This window comes from Pistacia vera, unplaced genomic scaffold (assembly GCF_008641045.1).
Source record: "Pistacia vera cultivar Batoury unplaced genomic scaffold, PisVer_v2 Contig397, whole genome shotgun sequence".
Lineage (NCBI taxonomy): Eukaryota > Viridiplantae > Streptophyta > Magnoliopsida > Sapindales > Anacardiaceae > Pistacia > Pistacia vera.
Genome location: NW_022196220.1, coordinates 306,281 through 322,326, shown reverse-complemented (window position 1 = coordinate 322,326; position 16,046 = coordinate 306,281). Strand labels below are relative to the sequence as shown.

Here is a 16,046-nt window from a genome sequence, read left to right as displayed (position 1 = left end):
AACAATATTGCTCTTATTTATACTGATAAAAACATATACTCTGTTAACACAATAACACAAGAGCACTTGACTTGTGGGAAGCATGGGAGTTTCTTGCTGTAGATCTTGTGGAGCTTAAATGACAAGAAACATCTTATCACAAGCAAAGAAAGCAAGAAGACAAGTAAACCATATAGACATTGAATAAACTTGAGAAAAACAATAGGTCCTCAAAGTATTTTAGACAAGGCACTGGATGTTGAATATCTAAATAAGTGTGGCCATTTCAGAAATAAAAAAGTTCAATTCTTCAGAACTATACAGATTAGAGAAACTGAAATTTAAGTGGTTGCATGTGCCAATAAGGTTAGATAAATAGTTTATATGCTTTCTTTTCCTTTTTGTTGAAGACTGAGTGAATTTTTCCATATGCGATGTTCTGCACATACCTTGAATCTTATTTTTCAAGAACGGTTAAAAGCTACTAGTGTCACTTTGAATAAGATTCGAGATAGTGTGAAATATATTAAAGCAGCTGAGGCTAGGAGAATCAAGTTTGGAGAACTTGTTGTGCAAATGGGAGTGAAAAGCTCAATGGGGTTGAGATTGGATGTTTTCATTAGATGGAATTCGACATTTTTAATGCTTGAAACGGCGTTAATATTTCATCCCGTGTTTGTGGCTTTATCAACAATAGATCCTAGTTATAAATTTTGTCTGTCAGATGAAGAATGGGATAGCGAGGGTGAGGATATGCAAGTTCTTGGAACCATTTTATGATATTACGACTTTATTCTCGGGTTCTAAATATCCTACAGCAAACTTGTACCTGAAATGTGTGTGGGAAATTCAATTGCATGTAATTGAAGAGAGGATGAGTGAGGATGAAGTTGTTAGGAGCATGGCGGAACAAATGATCCCAAAAGTTACAAAATATTGGGATTCTTATAGTTTTGTGTTGACGATTGCAACTATTCTTGACCCACGTCTCAAGTTTCAGTCTGTGGAGTATGCTTTCAACAAAGTTTATGATTCAACTACTACCGTATGGAAGTTGGAGGTTGTTAAGATTAACTTGCAAAAGCTTTTTCAAGCTTACGAGGCTAAATGTTGTAAAGAAGTTCCTGCCTCACCTTCAGTCGTTTCTCCTACGAGTAGATCTACTTCTAGTAGGTGTGTAGATCATTCTTCTGTAAGTCACTATACTTTTTAGTTTTTATATTCTTATGATAAATAAAGTATTGTTTATTGTTTAATTTTAACTTTTGACACTTAACTGTTTAAATGATGCAGGATTTTGACAACCATGAGAGTGTTTTCATTTCCACTAAGAAATCCAAATTAGATCTTTATTTGGAAGAGATGAGGTTTGATCGCGTCAAATATCAGAATTTGAATATCCTCGATCATTGGAAGAACAATCGTGATCGTTATCCAGTACTTACCATGATGGCTTGTGATATCATGGCAATACCAATAACATTCGTTGCCTCGGAGTCCGCTTTTAGTATTGGCAGTAAAGTGCTCAACAAATATCGAAGCTCACTTCGACCAAAAAATGCAGAATCTTTTATATGCACTCGAACTTGGCTTTATGGATATGAGTTTGAAGGTAACATGTTAACATAATATTTCATATATTTTATTATTTACATTTATTAATATTTGTAGTTGATCATTTTTTTGTAGATGATTATGTGAATGATGATTCTGATGATGATCTTGATGTGCCATTAACTAATCTCGTGATTTTGGAATCAAGAGACTTTATCACTTCCACTGTGGTTTGAATATTTGTTGTCTTAAGAATGTTTTTTGTTGAATATTGGATTATGTATTTGTTTATTTTAGTTGGTATTTATAGTTTATTGACTTATTTTGTTTGTTTATGTGTAATTATGTCTTAGTGATTTTGTATTTGTTTATTTTGGTTGGTATTTGTAATTTTGTATTATATGTTATTGTTTGTTTATGTGTTATTTGTTTATTTTGGTTCCTATTTGTTTATACTCTAAATTGAATTGAATTTAGAGTAGTTGATTTAGGGGGTGTAAATGTAAAAAATTAAAACTGTAGAAATTTTGGGGGTGTAACTGTTATAATTGAAAACTATTAGGGGTGAAACTTAAAAACTAAAATCTAGAGAGAGAAAAAACGGGTCCACCCGTACCCATATAGGGTAGGGCATGGATCCAATATTTTGGACCCGTACCAGCTTGACCCAACCCGTACCCGGCCCACCCACCCATTTTGCTAGGTCTAGTTTTAAGTATCCCAAAAGAAAAGAGTAGAGTATCCATAGGAGAAGAAAATTAGAAGTTTTATGTTAAGCTTTGAGATAGAGAATTGTGTGGAAAATTCTCTTAGGTTAATTATTCTCTTGGGTGGAATTATTCTTTTTGTTTTTGGGTGAGAGAAAGTTTACTAAGAGTGAGTGATTGTAATCTTTTTTCACATAGTGAATTTTCTTAGGTTGTCTTTGGCAACGACAGTGGTTTTTCTTTGATTTTGGAGTTTCCACTTAATTCTTGTGTTGTGAGATTGTGTTCTTACTTCTCTAATTTCTATATCTCTATATTGTGTGACATTTTTTTCTTAACAATAACTTCTTACCCTTTCTATCTCGATTAATTTCCATGCCAAGAATCTTCTTTGTTGCTCCCAAGTCTTACATAGCAAAAGACTTACTTAGCTCATTTTTCAATTTGTCAGTCTTAGCGACATTGTAGCCAGCAATTAGCATGTTATCAACATATATAAGCAGTATAAGGAAATCACTATGAAAACACAATGATCAGAGGTTGTCCTTTTGTAGCCATGCTCCCTCATAAAAGACTCAAACTTCTTGTACCATTGTTCAGGTGCTTGCTTCAGCCCATATAGCCATATAAGTTTTTCTTCAATTTACACACCAAGTTTCTTTTCCTTTAACTTAGAACCCTTCTGGCTGCTCCATATAGATTTCTTCTTCAAGGTCACCATGAAGAAATGTTGTTTTCACATCCATTTGCTCAATTTCTAAATCCATACTAGCTGCCAGGGTAAGCACCATTCTAATAGATGACATCTTAACAACTGGAGAAAATATTTCTTCAAAATCAATCCCTTGCTTCTGATAGAAATTCTTTACAACTAATCTTGCTTTGTATATCGGTTTTGAACTGCTCTCATCATTCTTCAACTTGTAAATCCACTTATTATGTAAAACTTTTCTACCTTTAGGCAATCTTATTTACTCATAAGTGTGATTCTCATGCAAGGATTTCATCTCTTTTTGCATAGCTTTCAGACATTCATCATTTTTCTCATCTTCGATGGCCTCTTAATAACATTCAGGTTCTCCCCAATCTGTCAACAGTGCATACTCAGAAGGAGAATACTTCTTGGAAGGTACTTTTCGTCTTTCACACCTAATCATAAGATTTTGAACTGGAATTGGCAATGATTCTGCCGCTTTTGATGGTGGTTCTGATTCAAGTTGCTCTTCAAGCCTGTCAGCACCTCTATACTTATTATCATTACCTGTGTAGTCCTTATCATCTTCAATTCTTGATCAGAATCATCGTGATTGTAAGTTAGCTCTATGTCAAATTGGCCATCATTGCAAAGTTCATGTTTTTCAACAACTTTATCAATGTCTTCGATAGTTTGATCCTCAAAGATGACAACATCTCTACTTCTCACCAACTTCCGTCTAGCCAAGTCGTAAAATCTATACCCAAACTCATCATTCCCATAACCCAAGAAAATACATTCTCAGGTCTTCAAATCAAGCTTTGATCTTTAATCTTTGGGAATATGCATAAATGCCTGACATCCAAACACTCTCAAGTGATTGTAGACAACAATTTTCCCACTCCAAGCTCTCTTTGGCACATCAAACTGAAATCGGATTCATCCTGATATTGGGAACATGTTTGACATCTTTCAAAGTCAACCTACTACCATTACTCGTCTCCAAGCATACATCACCTATACCAATAATCATGGACATACCATTATTTCCCATCTTCATTGTACCAAAAGATCCTAGTGTGTATGATGAGAAGAAATCTTTTCTAGAGATAGCATGTATGGTGGCACCATTGTCAATAACCCAACTAGGGTCCTGGCAAGTAAGATTAATCATGTCACCCTAAAGAATAATGAGAAATTCTTCTAAAGTGTTGTCACTATGTTGCTTTCATCTATTTTCTGCTCATTGTCCCCTTGCTTCTTTCCGTATTCCTTCATCCATTTCCAACATTGCCTTTTCATGTGACCTTTCTTTCCACAATAATAACATTCAATATCCTTCTTTGTTCTGGACTTGGTTCAAGATTTGCCACGATGATTGGAGCCTTTAAATTTTCTCCTCCCCCAGTTTTCTATCACAAAAGCCTCTGAATCACCTAATGAAGAGTTTGCATTCTTTCTCCTTGTTGCTTCAATCATCAAACTAGTTTTAACTAAAGCCATGGATACTATTCCATTTGGAGCAGAATTTATAATTGAGACTCTGTAAGTTTCCCAACTATCCGGCAAGGAACCTAGGAGCCATAAAGCCAATACCTCATCTTCAAAAGAGATTTTCATAATAGCCGATTGATCAACAATACCCTGCATACCATTCAAGTGGTCAATAATAGCAGTATCATCTCTATACTTCAAGTTCATAAACTTTTTCATCAAGTACAGTTTGTTGCTACCCGTTTTTCCAGCATATAACTCATCTAGCTTATTCCACAACACATAAGCATTTATTTCATTCCTAATGAGATTGCAGACATTGTCATCCACCCAGGTCTATATATACCCCCATACTTGCGTATTCAACAAAGCTCATTCATCATCCTTCATATTTTCAGGTCTAGCTAAATTACCTAAAATATGAGTGTGATAGTTCTAACAATAAAAGAGATCTTCCATTTTATGGAGATCTTCCATTTTACCTTTCCATGCGTGATAGTTTACCGCATCCAAATTGATCATTTTACTGGTGTTAACATCCATCTCTATACACACACAAAACCACCAACTAGGCTTTAATACCACTGTTGTGCCAAACTAAGGATCCAATTTTGTGTAAAATTAACTAGAGAATAATCACACTAGTAAAGTAAAAATTCAGCATCAAACAATCACACAAAGAACACCAAAATTTACATGGAAAACCCTTCAATACCAAGGGAAAAACCATAGGATTGAAATCCACTCAAAAACCTCCGCTATCAACCAAGTAATGTCTTACAATGATTCTTTTAGTTTACTAGATACATCCAGCAAACACAAACATTAAGAACAACCAAATCTTGAAATACAATCACAATAATAATATCATCATCATAGTAGAAACATGACCAACAAAATGGGATGTTGGAAAGATCTCACCAAAACCCGAGGTTACTGTTCACAGGTACAAAACACCAGTTCCAGAACTCAAAATCCGATACTTACCATTCAGATTGTATCTCCTTGTGTCGTGAGTCTTTCTTCCAAATTTGAGCTCAATCCAACCACAGACGAAGCAGGATCACATCTTTGATGAAAACTGTGCAGAGATGAAAAACCTTCACTCTCTTTTTTTTTTTTTTTTTCTTTTTACTACAAGCTCTATTGGGCTTTGAATGGGCCACCTCACATAGAAGGGACCCTGGCCCAACAGTCATGTCTCATATTTGTAATCCTGTCAAGATCTCCATTGTTTTTCCAAACACAAATGATTTTCTTCCCATAGTTGTGAAAGGCATTAGTCCAAACAATAATACTATGTGCACTAACCATTTTGTATAATCAAGTACTAACATTGAAAATTTGAATTATTTTTTGGGGGGAATTTCAAATTTTCAATGTTAATAATTAATTAGTACAAATGGTTAGTGCACATAGCATTGCCCTTAGTCCAAATTCTCAGGCTATTTTGATCTCCCTTGCAACCTTCCTCTAAGCCTTGGCACTAATGTCAGTCTTCACAATGACCAACGAAAGCAATTAAAAGAAAGGTTCATGATGATCATAAATTCAAAAACAAGTTCCTTTCAATAAATTTCCACTCTACGTTACATTACTCCTCTTGATAATGTTTCCAGCTCCTGTGATAAAGTTTGTAAGAAATATGACTTTCTGCATATAATAATACATAGAGAGAAGGTTATGTTCCCCAACAAGCAAATATAACAGATAATGATGATATTTATATACAATTAAATAAAGTGTTGCAAGGAAACTGTTGTTGATTAGGTAACAAAGATGAGCAAGCTATATAGAGAGCAGTGGAGCAAACACACAAATCCAATTGGACCAAAAGTAAGGGTCAAATCCCACATAAGAATAAGGTTTTGTAGATATCTTCGAATTGTAGAATAGACAAATTCTCATGTAAAAAATAACTTGAACAGAGTAAGTTACGAATATACTGACCCTGAAATCAGCTTTTCTCATAACTTCCTTTATCGATGTATCAAAACTCAGGCCTTACGGGGGGTCTTCGTACTCCTGACTTTCTAATATCAAGATCCTTCACAAAGTCATATAGTGGTTAGACATGACAAACAAAGAATAAAGAACAAAGAACAAAAACAAAAAAACATAGACTCAAAAGTGATACAGGTGAAGTTTAAGAGTAGGTTAAGTAATTTGTACCTACTAGTGGTTCCAAAATACATTTTAGAGAGTAAATGTGACAATTTTAAATTGTAGCCTAGACACATGAAAATTTTCAAATAATATTTATAGGATTGGTTGTTAAAATATATAGTTGCATAAGTACTATAAAGGAGAAACAGAATGAAAATCATAAGAAAGAGTGGCACATGCATGCACTACACCATCCAATGCATCTTTGAGGCAACTTCAGAGACCATAACTCTGTAAAACCACCCATTTTCCATATGCACCATTGTTTTCTCTTCATGCTACAAAATGATAATCCAACACCCAAGCAACTCACAAAGCTTAATCAGTTTAAGAAAACAGAGGTTATATTGATCAAGAAGAAAATATAGCACACAGTAGACAAATTAAGGAAAAGAAAGCAAAAATGAAGAATACGTGAAAGGAAAATGGTTTCTAGCAATTCGAGGTGCTAGAGGCCTCCCAAAACTATTCCCAAATAACAACTACCTAAAACATGGTTAGGTCTTGCCATTGAATGAGCACCTCTTTGGAACCATCCAGCAATGTATGGATAGAGAGGACTTCAGCTGGCTATACCTGAAGCTCGAGGTCTTTGGTGAGAAACGGTGGCAGTGGTTAAATGGGAACTAAGTTGTGCAAACTTCTCTTCAGTTGAGAGATGCGGAATACTGTGTGGATACGAGTAGAAGGAGGGAGTGCCAATTTATAAGCCACTTGCCCAATTTTTTCTAGAATAGTGAAGGGGCCATAAAACATAGGGCTAAGTTTTTCATTCAACTTCTTGGCCAGTGATTTGAACTTGTAGGATTGAAGTTTGAGAAACACAGAATGACCTGGTTGGAGGCTGACATCTCTTTTATAGGCATCTGTCTACTCTTTCATGTGACTTTGAGCAACTGTTGTTGGTGTATGCCCTAGAAACCATTCATGTTGTCGGTTTCAGAGCATTTTATCTTATATCAATATATTATAAATAATAGAAGAAAGAGTTTTTCAATTCGTATATATAAACTGTTTCCTTTATTCTGTCATGCATTTAAAATAAAGTATGTATATAAATTGTCCAGATAATTCATTTAATCAGTAAATGGACTTATCAAAAGGTTCCCTGTGAAAGCAATATTATTTGGGCAACTATATTGCATAGTAGGCATACTAGATGCTTTCGAAAGATATCATGAGTTGATATAAGTACGAATGACGATGATAGTCATGTCATTAGGGCATTAGTATGGATTAGCAGTTGGTGAACTATTTTTCGAACGTGACCAAATAACGATAAATCACTTGGAAAAACATTGATTTATCATTTGGTTATATCAATGTGTGATGTAGTCCTTTGACCTAAGACATCGTGGTCGGATCCGATACGGATGCGTATGCATATGGTTCATATGGTGTATAAGTACGAGACTAGCTAGTCATGTTTCGTATGATAAAGTCTATTTGTTCATGAGTTGTTCATATGTGGAAATGAACGATGGCCAAGACAGGATCCATTGACTCAAAAATATAGGATCAGGAGTACCACTGACTCCATCCGGATCTGGGTTCCTAGACAAACGTCTATAAATGTCAAGAACTAAAACCTCTGGCCAAAGTATATTATTAGTCACACGAAAGTAAGTTCAAGATGACAAGTTCCATACATACTGATCGATGATTCGGTAGCAAATCAAGTTTAGGATCTTGATGTTCATGAATCCGTGCTCGATCTGATTGTATCATTGGAGGGATTTTATCTGCAATGTACATATGATTTGAAAAAGGTTCAATAAAGTCTTTCTTCATCGTGGTTTAGGGACAATGGCATATTGCTAAATATTAACCATAGTCATTGGGCATCTTGACAAGTTTCTAGATTGATTCGGAACCAGCTCACAACTAATCGACGGTGGACCTACATGGTTACACCAATAGCCTTGTGAAGTTAGAAAATGATAAGAGAGATAAATGATTATCCGAAGAGGGCTAGCACCTTCTGAGGATAATGACAGAATTTCTATAGTAATTATTACATAAAAATTATTCATGACATTTGGCCAAAAAATAATTAATTAGATTTAATTAAAATATCTTAAAGTATTAAATAAATTATATGGACTAGAAGTAACATTTTAAGAGTTAAAAAGTAAACTTACTGAGTTGTTAATGTAAACTAGTTACAGCAATATGAAAGGAAAGATACACACCCATCCAGACGACTTCATCTCAACTAAACAGACGCTGACTCTTTTCTTTTTTTTTGCTACATATATACTGACACACAGATTTTTGTGATTTCAGAAAACCATAAATTATGACAACGGCATTCATTTGTAGCTATTAAGGGAAAAGACCTGAGTGCCATACCATCACAACTGCCAAAAACTCATTGTGTCAACTGTTAAAAAGCCCACAGAAAAAAGGTGTCTGTGTTGCATGGACATACAGCCAATTGAGCTTCAGGTCAAAACTTTTATGAACAAGAATCTAGAAAATCTGTGATTTTGTGCAAAACCAGACAATTCCCTTTCGAATAGAGAACTCAAGAATAAAAGGAAGGTCCACGAGGAATTTGGCTTCACTGACAATGGCAATTTGCAAAGCAAGTATGAAACCACTAGGTCCTAATCAGTTCACTGCCAATATAATGGCAATCATATCCTGTTAACAGAAATTTATGATCACTGATTCTTTCCTACAGATCCTACTGAACAAAGAGAATTAGAAATTAGAATTCACCTATAATGACAACAGTAATATTTGAATGATTAGAGTGACTATTGTAGCTATAATCTGTAGGAACATCAACAAAGTAGTTATGACCACTGAATTTCAATATATATATAATATAATATATATATATATCAGTTAAGTTATACACTTACAGGTTACCAACACTCTGAAAAGAGCCACCAACACATTACTGTGCCTCTCCTTAATCATTTATGTTTCATTACTGTATATGGCTACTAAAATTAAATTAAATGACTCCTCGTAGAAATTTCACAATACCATGAATGATGAATTCACAATGAAGAAGTTGGAAAACTAGTCAGGGAGCCAAGCGGTTGATTTCCATAATAGCTTTCCATTTACTTCTTGAGGAGAATATTGCAATCGGTCAAAAAAAAATTCATTACCAATGAATAAGGCATCCGTCCTTTAAATAGCACATTTATTCAACACTGTCTTATTGGCTCAATACTACTTAAGTTTTATTCCATTTCACAAATGAATGGCACATTCATTCAGATATTGCAGAAAACATTTCAGTTTTAGAGAACTTCTCCAATATGGAAAATAGAATATTTTTCTTCTAATTGAAAGTTAATTAAAAAGTTATCCAGTGTCGTGTCTCCATAACAATAGCAAGTGATCATTCAGTAGAGACTGGAAAGAATAAGATAATAAGTAATTCTATGTGAATTTGGATCCAAGACCATATTATTCTGCATAAAGCAGCACCTTCTCTCTCCACCTTTGAATGTGCGGGGATTGAGACCCAAATTAATTTAGAGCTGAATTTGCTTCATTAGAACAAGTAGTTTAAATCAGAGAGCAACTAAATGCACCCTCCACTTTGAAAGCACACTAATTCCATGGGTTGAGAAGAGTGTGCATGTGAAAAATCAGAGTGGTGGATTTAGCCACACTCTATAATCACAAGTTAATTGCAACAATTGTTAACAAAACCAAAGCAATAAGGAATTAAAAGATCCACCAAAAATAATTTAGTTTGGAGGTGTTTCTTGCAGTATAGGATTGGAAAACCATAGGGAGTTCAATTTACTCCCATTCCAAAGAAACTAATTCATCCAATACGTTGTGCTAAACACACCAGTACGGTCTTAATATTATGGTTCACAAATGACCAATTCTATTGAACCCAAACTGGAACAGACTTTGACCCAAAGCCATTCTACTCGTTCTTACACATTTTATTTAGTATAAGGAGAGAATGATATAAAACCCACCTGTCATGCAAACGAGATTTTTGTCCTTGCCAAAACTCGAAAACCTCTGGTTGAAGCCTGTATCCTCCCCAGTGTTTTGGTTTTGGAATTAAACTTCTGTCAACAGGAAATAAATAATTAAAAAATAAAAATAAAAACAAAAGGTTAATATGAAATTTCTCCCATGGAATACTTTCTTTCTTTCTCTTCTTTGCCCCCGTAATTAGAAGGGTAGTCATGAAGAACTTCATATGATTGCCATTAGCGATATGGTCAACTAATTTGACCTTAAGTTTTGAATATTTTAATGTTAAATTAAAGCGAAAACAGCGCTTCTGGTTTACAGGAAATATTTTGTGAAAATGTGACAATGGAAAACATGACTTGGAATCAGCTGAAGCATACTGATGTAAATTAAATTATCATGGTTAGAAAATAATTGTCCAGCACAATATAAAATAAAAGTGGGAGGCAAAGTAATAACCACTTTTACAGCTAATGGCTTACCCATCAGAGAATTTTTCCTCTAATTCTTTGTATTGCTGATGTAGAACATGCCTTCCAGGAATCACAGAACTCTGAATGAAGCAAAAAGTGATATCTTAAATTTATGTTAACATATCATGTAGTTTTCTAATATCTAGCAGAATGGATGATCAAGTGTATACCTGTTTGCTAACTATTGCTCCGATCTGACTTCCTCGGGGACGGCTATGGAAGTACTGCTCAGATTCCTCTTCAGAAACTTTGGTCACACATCCTTCCACTCTTACCTGCACATCAAAGTGAAACATTAAAAATGGTCTTAAGACAGGGAGATTGTCCATATGAAGTGCTGCTGTAGCACATTAATTGAACAAACTCTGTTCTTGATAGCAACGCACCTTCAATTTCATGTAAAATTTTTGTAGATCTGTAAACACCTAATTAAATTGTCTAGAGGTCAAGGCATCAAGCACTATATTCCATATATGTCCACAATAATATTATAATACCGAAAAGAATTTTATTGCTTGCTCCTGGTTTACATGTCTACAATGCTAAATTTAGCATGACAACCACTCCATGGCAATTTCACATACCAAGCATTAGAATTAGATGTGACAGAGTTTGTCAATTAACGAGGCATGAACTCCTAAGACCTAAATCACAAGTCTGAACTCAAGAACCCAACTAAATTTCTTTAACCAACTTTTGTGCACTGTTATACATGATTACAGATTAAGTGCCTGTTAAAATTACTTTGCACCTTTTAATTTTACTTTTCATCAAGTGAAATGACTACCTTGCATAAGGATTGTGAAAATAAAATGACCCTTCTTTCGAAACCTTCTTAATGACCATGGTGAGGATAAAGCTAATATGCCAAACTCGGATTACCTGCCGGTTTAGACCTTCCCAGTAGAAAAGAAGAGCTGCATGGGGATTTTCAGATAAATCATGTGCCTTTTGACTTTCATAATTGGTGTACCTGCATTTAGTAAGGAGTTCAGGAAGAGGGTTGGCGAAAACATTTGACTGGAGGGAAAAAAAGAACAAATGTGGAGTGCAGCACAGTCAATGCGGTAATGGAACATCACTGACCAGACAAAGCCATCCTTATCAACTCCTTTCAGTAAGACCATTCTTGAAGAGCTGCAGAAAAGTAACATAAAGAAGAGTGAATTAAAAGGGGTCAATAAAAACCACATAGCATGTCAAGAACATATAAGTTAATTATTTTTTCAATCATTTTACAGAGACCTGATGGTATTGAAATAATTAATACATTCACAAGGCAGCACAGTTACAACATTATTGATCAACTGACAAGGGGATACAAAGTTATAGTAAATTGTTGTCTATGTCTGTAAAGCCGGGACAGCTAAGTGTTAGAACTGTTTGCAGGTTTTTACCCAATACCCTTTAAGCGAGTCAAAAGCAATATTGTTACCCAGTTATGGTTAGTGAAGCACATTCAACACCATAGATCATCTCTTGATACCATGCTAGTTTATTGCATGGCAGACAAACCAGTGTCCCAATTACACATTTATCAACTCCAAAGAGCAACAAATTCAGCTACGCAATTGTAGATGTGAAAGGTATGATTACTTCAACTTCAATATTATGTCTTACGTATTATGCACTGTTTAAAGAAAATAAATATTTATGATGTTCAAAGATGTAGCTAATTCACTGCGTATATGAGCTTTAAACATTGTCCACATCATATTGAATCCTCTTTATAGATGCTCGAGATTCTTATCATAGAATGCATAAAGAGATCATGGTTATCATGTCAATTCACTCATTTAGGTTAATCTTATGAACAGAGTTACTATTTATGGATAAAAAAAACCATTGAAAGAAGAGAAAGTTACAGTTTTCCATCCTTGCTAGCAGTTGACAAGGCCATAGCATTTGGTTCCTTCAAGCCGGCAGCCATTGCATCATCAAACCACTTCTGAAACTGCAAAATGAAAGATTGACTTTATGACTTATGATGAGTAGATTTGAAAGTTATTATAACAATGGCTAAGAAAAATTTTCTCAACCCTCAAGGCAGCAGTAAGTATTGAATTAATGTGCCGAGGTTTAAGATATTGATATGAAATGAATGACATGCTCCACTATTTTACTTGAACTCATACCTGATCAATGGGGTCAGATTCCACCTGCTCCTCAAGGAACTCGGGAGAAATATAATTTTCTCTCAGAGTTGATATATCAATTTGGGGAGGCTTTCCAATTCGCACACACATAGAAGTTCCAGGATATGGTGGAAGCTGAAGCTTATATTTATCTGAAATAGCTGGAGGGACAAATCTACCACCTAGAAAGTGGTGTGGGCCACTAAATTTCTTTGCACACAACTTTGGGGCAGTTAAAGAAACCTAGAAAATGCCAAAAGCTGCATTAATAAGACAGCTTATGAAAAATAAAAAGTACAATTACTGGGTATACCCTAAAATTAAAACTGCATTCTTCTAAAATTTTGAGGCTAGTTTATAAATTAAAACTGCATTCTTCCAAAATTTTGTGGCTAGCTGATGAATTTAAACTGCATTCTTCTAAAATATTGAGGCTAGAAAATCAACTAAGGCTCCATTGCAGACATACCAACATGTCAGGTTTAATGCCTTCACCACCAGTATCTCCTTCTTCAACATGCCACCCAGACGGAATATCTATAGAAACAATAACTGGGTGCTTTTGTGGTGTTTGATCATAACTATGTAAACGAACTAGTCTCTGAATTAGATCATTGAAAGGTGGCCTTGGGGTGCCTGAAGGATTTTAACAAGTTGAAGTTAGATAACACTGAAGATCATACAAGGTGTTTCTAGATAAGAAACATGGCCCTAATCAATATAGCCATTAAATCCTTCTTAATTTGATGCAATTCATATATTGGTACTCTATATTGACTTTTTTTTTTCTTTACATGAAACTGAGAAGATATATTAATAAACTTGCAACATGTATAAAGTAGACCAGTTGTCCATAAAGATATGAAAAACAATGGGGGAGAAAATACTACACAAAACCAGATCATTCGCATCCAAAACACTGCTATGATCCTGTAAAATCAAAACCCAGGCTATATAATTAAGTTGTGCTCTATTGAACTTAAACTGTTTAAAAGAATTCAAGTAGTTGTACTTTATAGAGTTGAGTTTTCCTGGTGGTACTATAATTTCATACCATATACATACATGTGTGCACATATGCAAGGATGCATGTTGAGAGAGATATAACCATAAAATGAAATACTACTTTGGTTATTTAAAGGGACTCGAGTAAAAGGTTAAGTCAGTCTTCAAAACCACCTTAACCGTGTACTCTTACCAATACTATTACATCTTCTCACCTGCCTATCTCATCTACCTCTCATATTCTGCTATCAGATATCTATGTGGATAACCTCAATAGAAAAGGGCAATAGACTAATGGTATCATTAATTTTAGATAAATGCTTTGTTCATCAATAAGAACAGAGACTTAGAAAAACTACCATGAAAAGAGAAGCCGAACATTGCATCTACAAGAATATCATAGTCCTTGGACAAGTCCAAAGGCAAATCTTCCACTGACACGAAAGGTATTGACAGTGATTCAAGCTACAAATTCACTACATCAAATCAGAATCCATACAAATTATATTAACCAACCTGTCAAAAAACTTCACTCCAGTATCACACCATACCTGTGTAACCAGACCAGTATAAAGTGGCTTTGGCGTACGCTTCGGATAACAAACAAAAGGTTTGAATCCAAAGTGATGCAAATGACGAGCAGCTACCAAACCATCACCTCCATTGTTCCCTGGACCGCAAATTGCAAGAACGCGATTAAACTCACTTGGTTTATAAACCTGTCAAAAAAATTGTCCACATAAACATGACGTCATAACGCAAAATCAGCTAATATACATATATATATATATATATATATATAGTTACCTCAGCTATGGATGTTGCGACGCTCAAACCGGCCAATTCCTACAATTACAATAAGAATGATTCTTATAATCATATAATTGAAGTTATTCAGCAAGCTATAGAAAGGAAAATTAATGAGGCACCAAAATAGTGAAAATAAATTAAGTGTCACCATAAGTTGATCAACGCTAAAGCCGAGAGGGCCCATGAGAGTCTCATCAACCTCGGCAGCTTCTCGTTGCGTGAGGTAAGATATTGAGTGAGAATTTTGGAGGCTTGGAAGCGATGACATTGCACCGGATTTTGAGCAAAACGTACGAATTGCAGGAGATGAAACCGGACGGAGAAAAACCTAGATGAAGAGTTAGTTGGTGAGTTAGTGATGTCAATGATAACACAAGAAAAGAAATGAGATAAAGAAGATAAAACAGTGTTACCGAGAAGTGATTGGAGAGAGAAGGCGAGGAATTGAGAATGGAAGAGTTATAGTAAGCGACAGTGAAAGGGAGTGCTTGGCTAAAAAGCAAGCATGTCATTCTTCGGCTCTTGCATATAGCAGAGGCTACAGACCACATTCTTTTGTTCAAGTGCGTAGTGCTTTTGGGCTTGGGGTTTATTTTCACGTCATTGACTTTAATTATTGGAAAATCTTAGAAAAATTCAAAAAAATTGATTATTCTAGATAATGTTATGCGTTTGTATCGGTCAGATGTAAAAATAGATGAACCCAGAAAGGATCCATTAATTTCAGAGAAATTCAAATAAAATAATTTTACTACATAATTAACTTCTCGTGTGTGTGTATATATATATAGAGAAAAAAATGTTATCCTTATAAAAACTCATATAAAGAGTGTTACAAAGTGATATCATTCAGAAGAAAAAAACAAAAACAAAAAAAAAAATGGAAAGAGAGAGAGAGAGAAATAATGAAAATCAAAGGTGTGGATTGTCTTTGTATGTCTCCTTTGTACGTGTCTTTGTATGCTATCCTTATAAAGACTCATATAAAGAGAGTTACAAAGTGACATCATCTAGAAGAAAAAAACAAAAAAAAAAAACGGAAAGAGAGAGAGAGAGAAATAATGAA

At 34.8% G+C, this 16,046-nt stretch overlaps 1 protein-coding gene across 1 annotated transcript; it reads right to left on the bottom strand.

Moving 5' to 3' along the window:
• Nucleotides 1-11,035: 11,035 nt before the first annotated feature.
• On the bottom strand, nt 11,036-15,310 carry LOC116141296 (pyridoxine/pyridoxamine 5'-phosphate oxidase 1, chloroplastic-like). The gene is made up of 11 exons (XM_031426816.1): nt 15,129-15,310; nt 14,978-15,016; nt 14,722-14,889; nt 14,530-14,635; nt 13,635-13,801; nt 13,166-13,408; nt 12,896-12,984; nt 12,117-12,167; nt 11,913-12,003; nt 11,201-11,305; nt 11,036-11,110 (listed from the first exon to the last, which is right to left on the bottom strand). The coding sequence occupies exons 1-11, from the start codon at nt 15,246-15,248 to the stop codon at nt 11,036-11,038; spliced, it is 1,254 nt and encodes a 417-aa protein (XP_031282676.1). The 5' UTR covers nt 15,249-15,310.
• Between the last annotated feature and the right edge of the window lie 736 nt (nt 15,311-16,046).

Excerpts from the sequence above, each read along its gene's own strand:
- LOC116141296 (XM_031426816.1), bottom strand. The coding sequence starts at position 15,248 with ATGTCATCGCTTCCAAGCCTCCAAAATTCTCACTCAATATCTTACCTC. Across the intron at positions 14,636-14,721 it reads ATACTGGTCTGGTTACACAG|CTTGAATCACTGTCAATACC; the intron begins GTATGGTGTGAT and ends GTGAATTTGTAG. Across the intron at positions 13,802-14,529 it reads GTTCGGCTTCTCTTTTCATG|GCACCCCAAGGCCACCTTTC; the intron begins GTAGTTTTTCTA and ends AAAATCCTTCAG.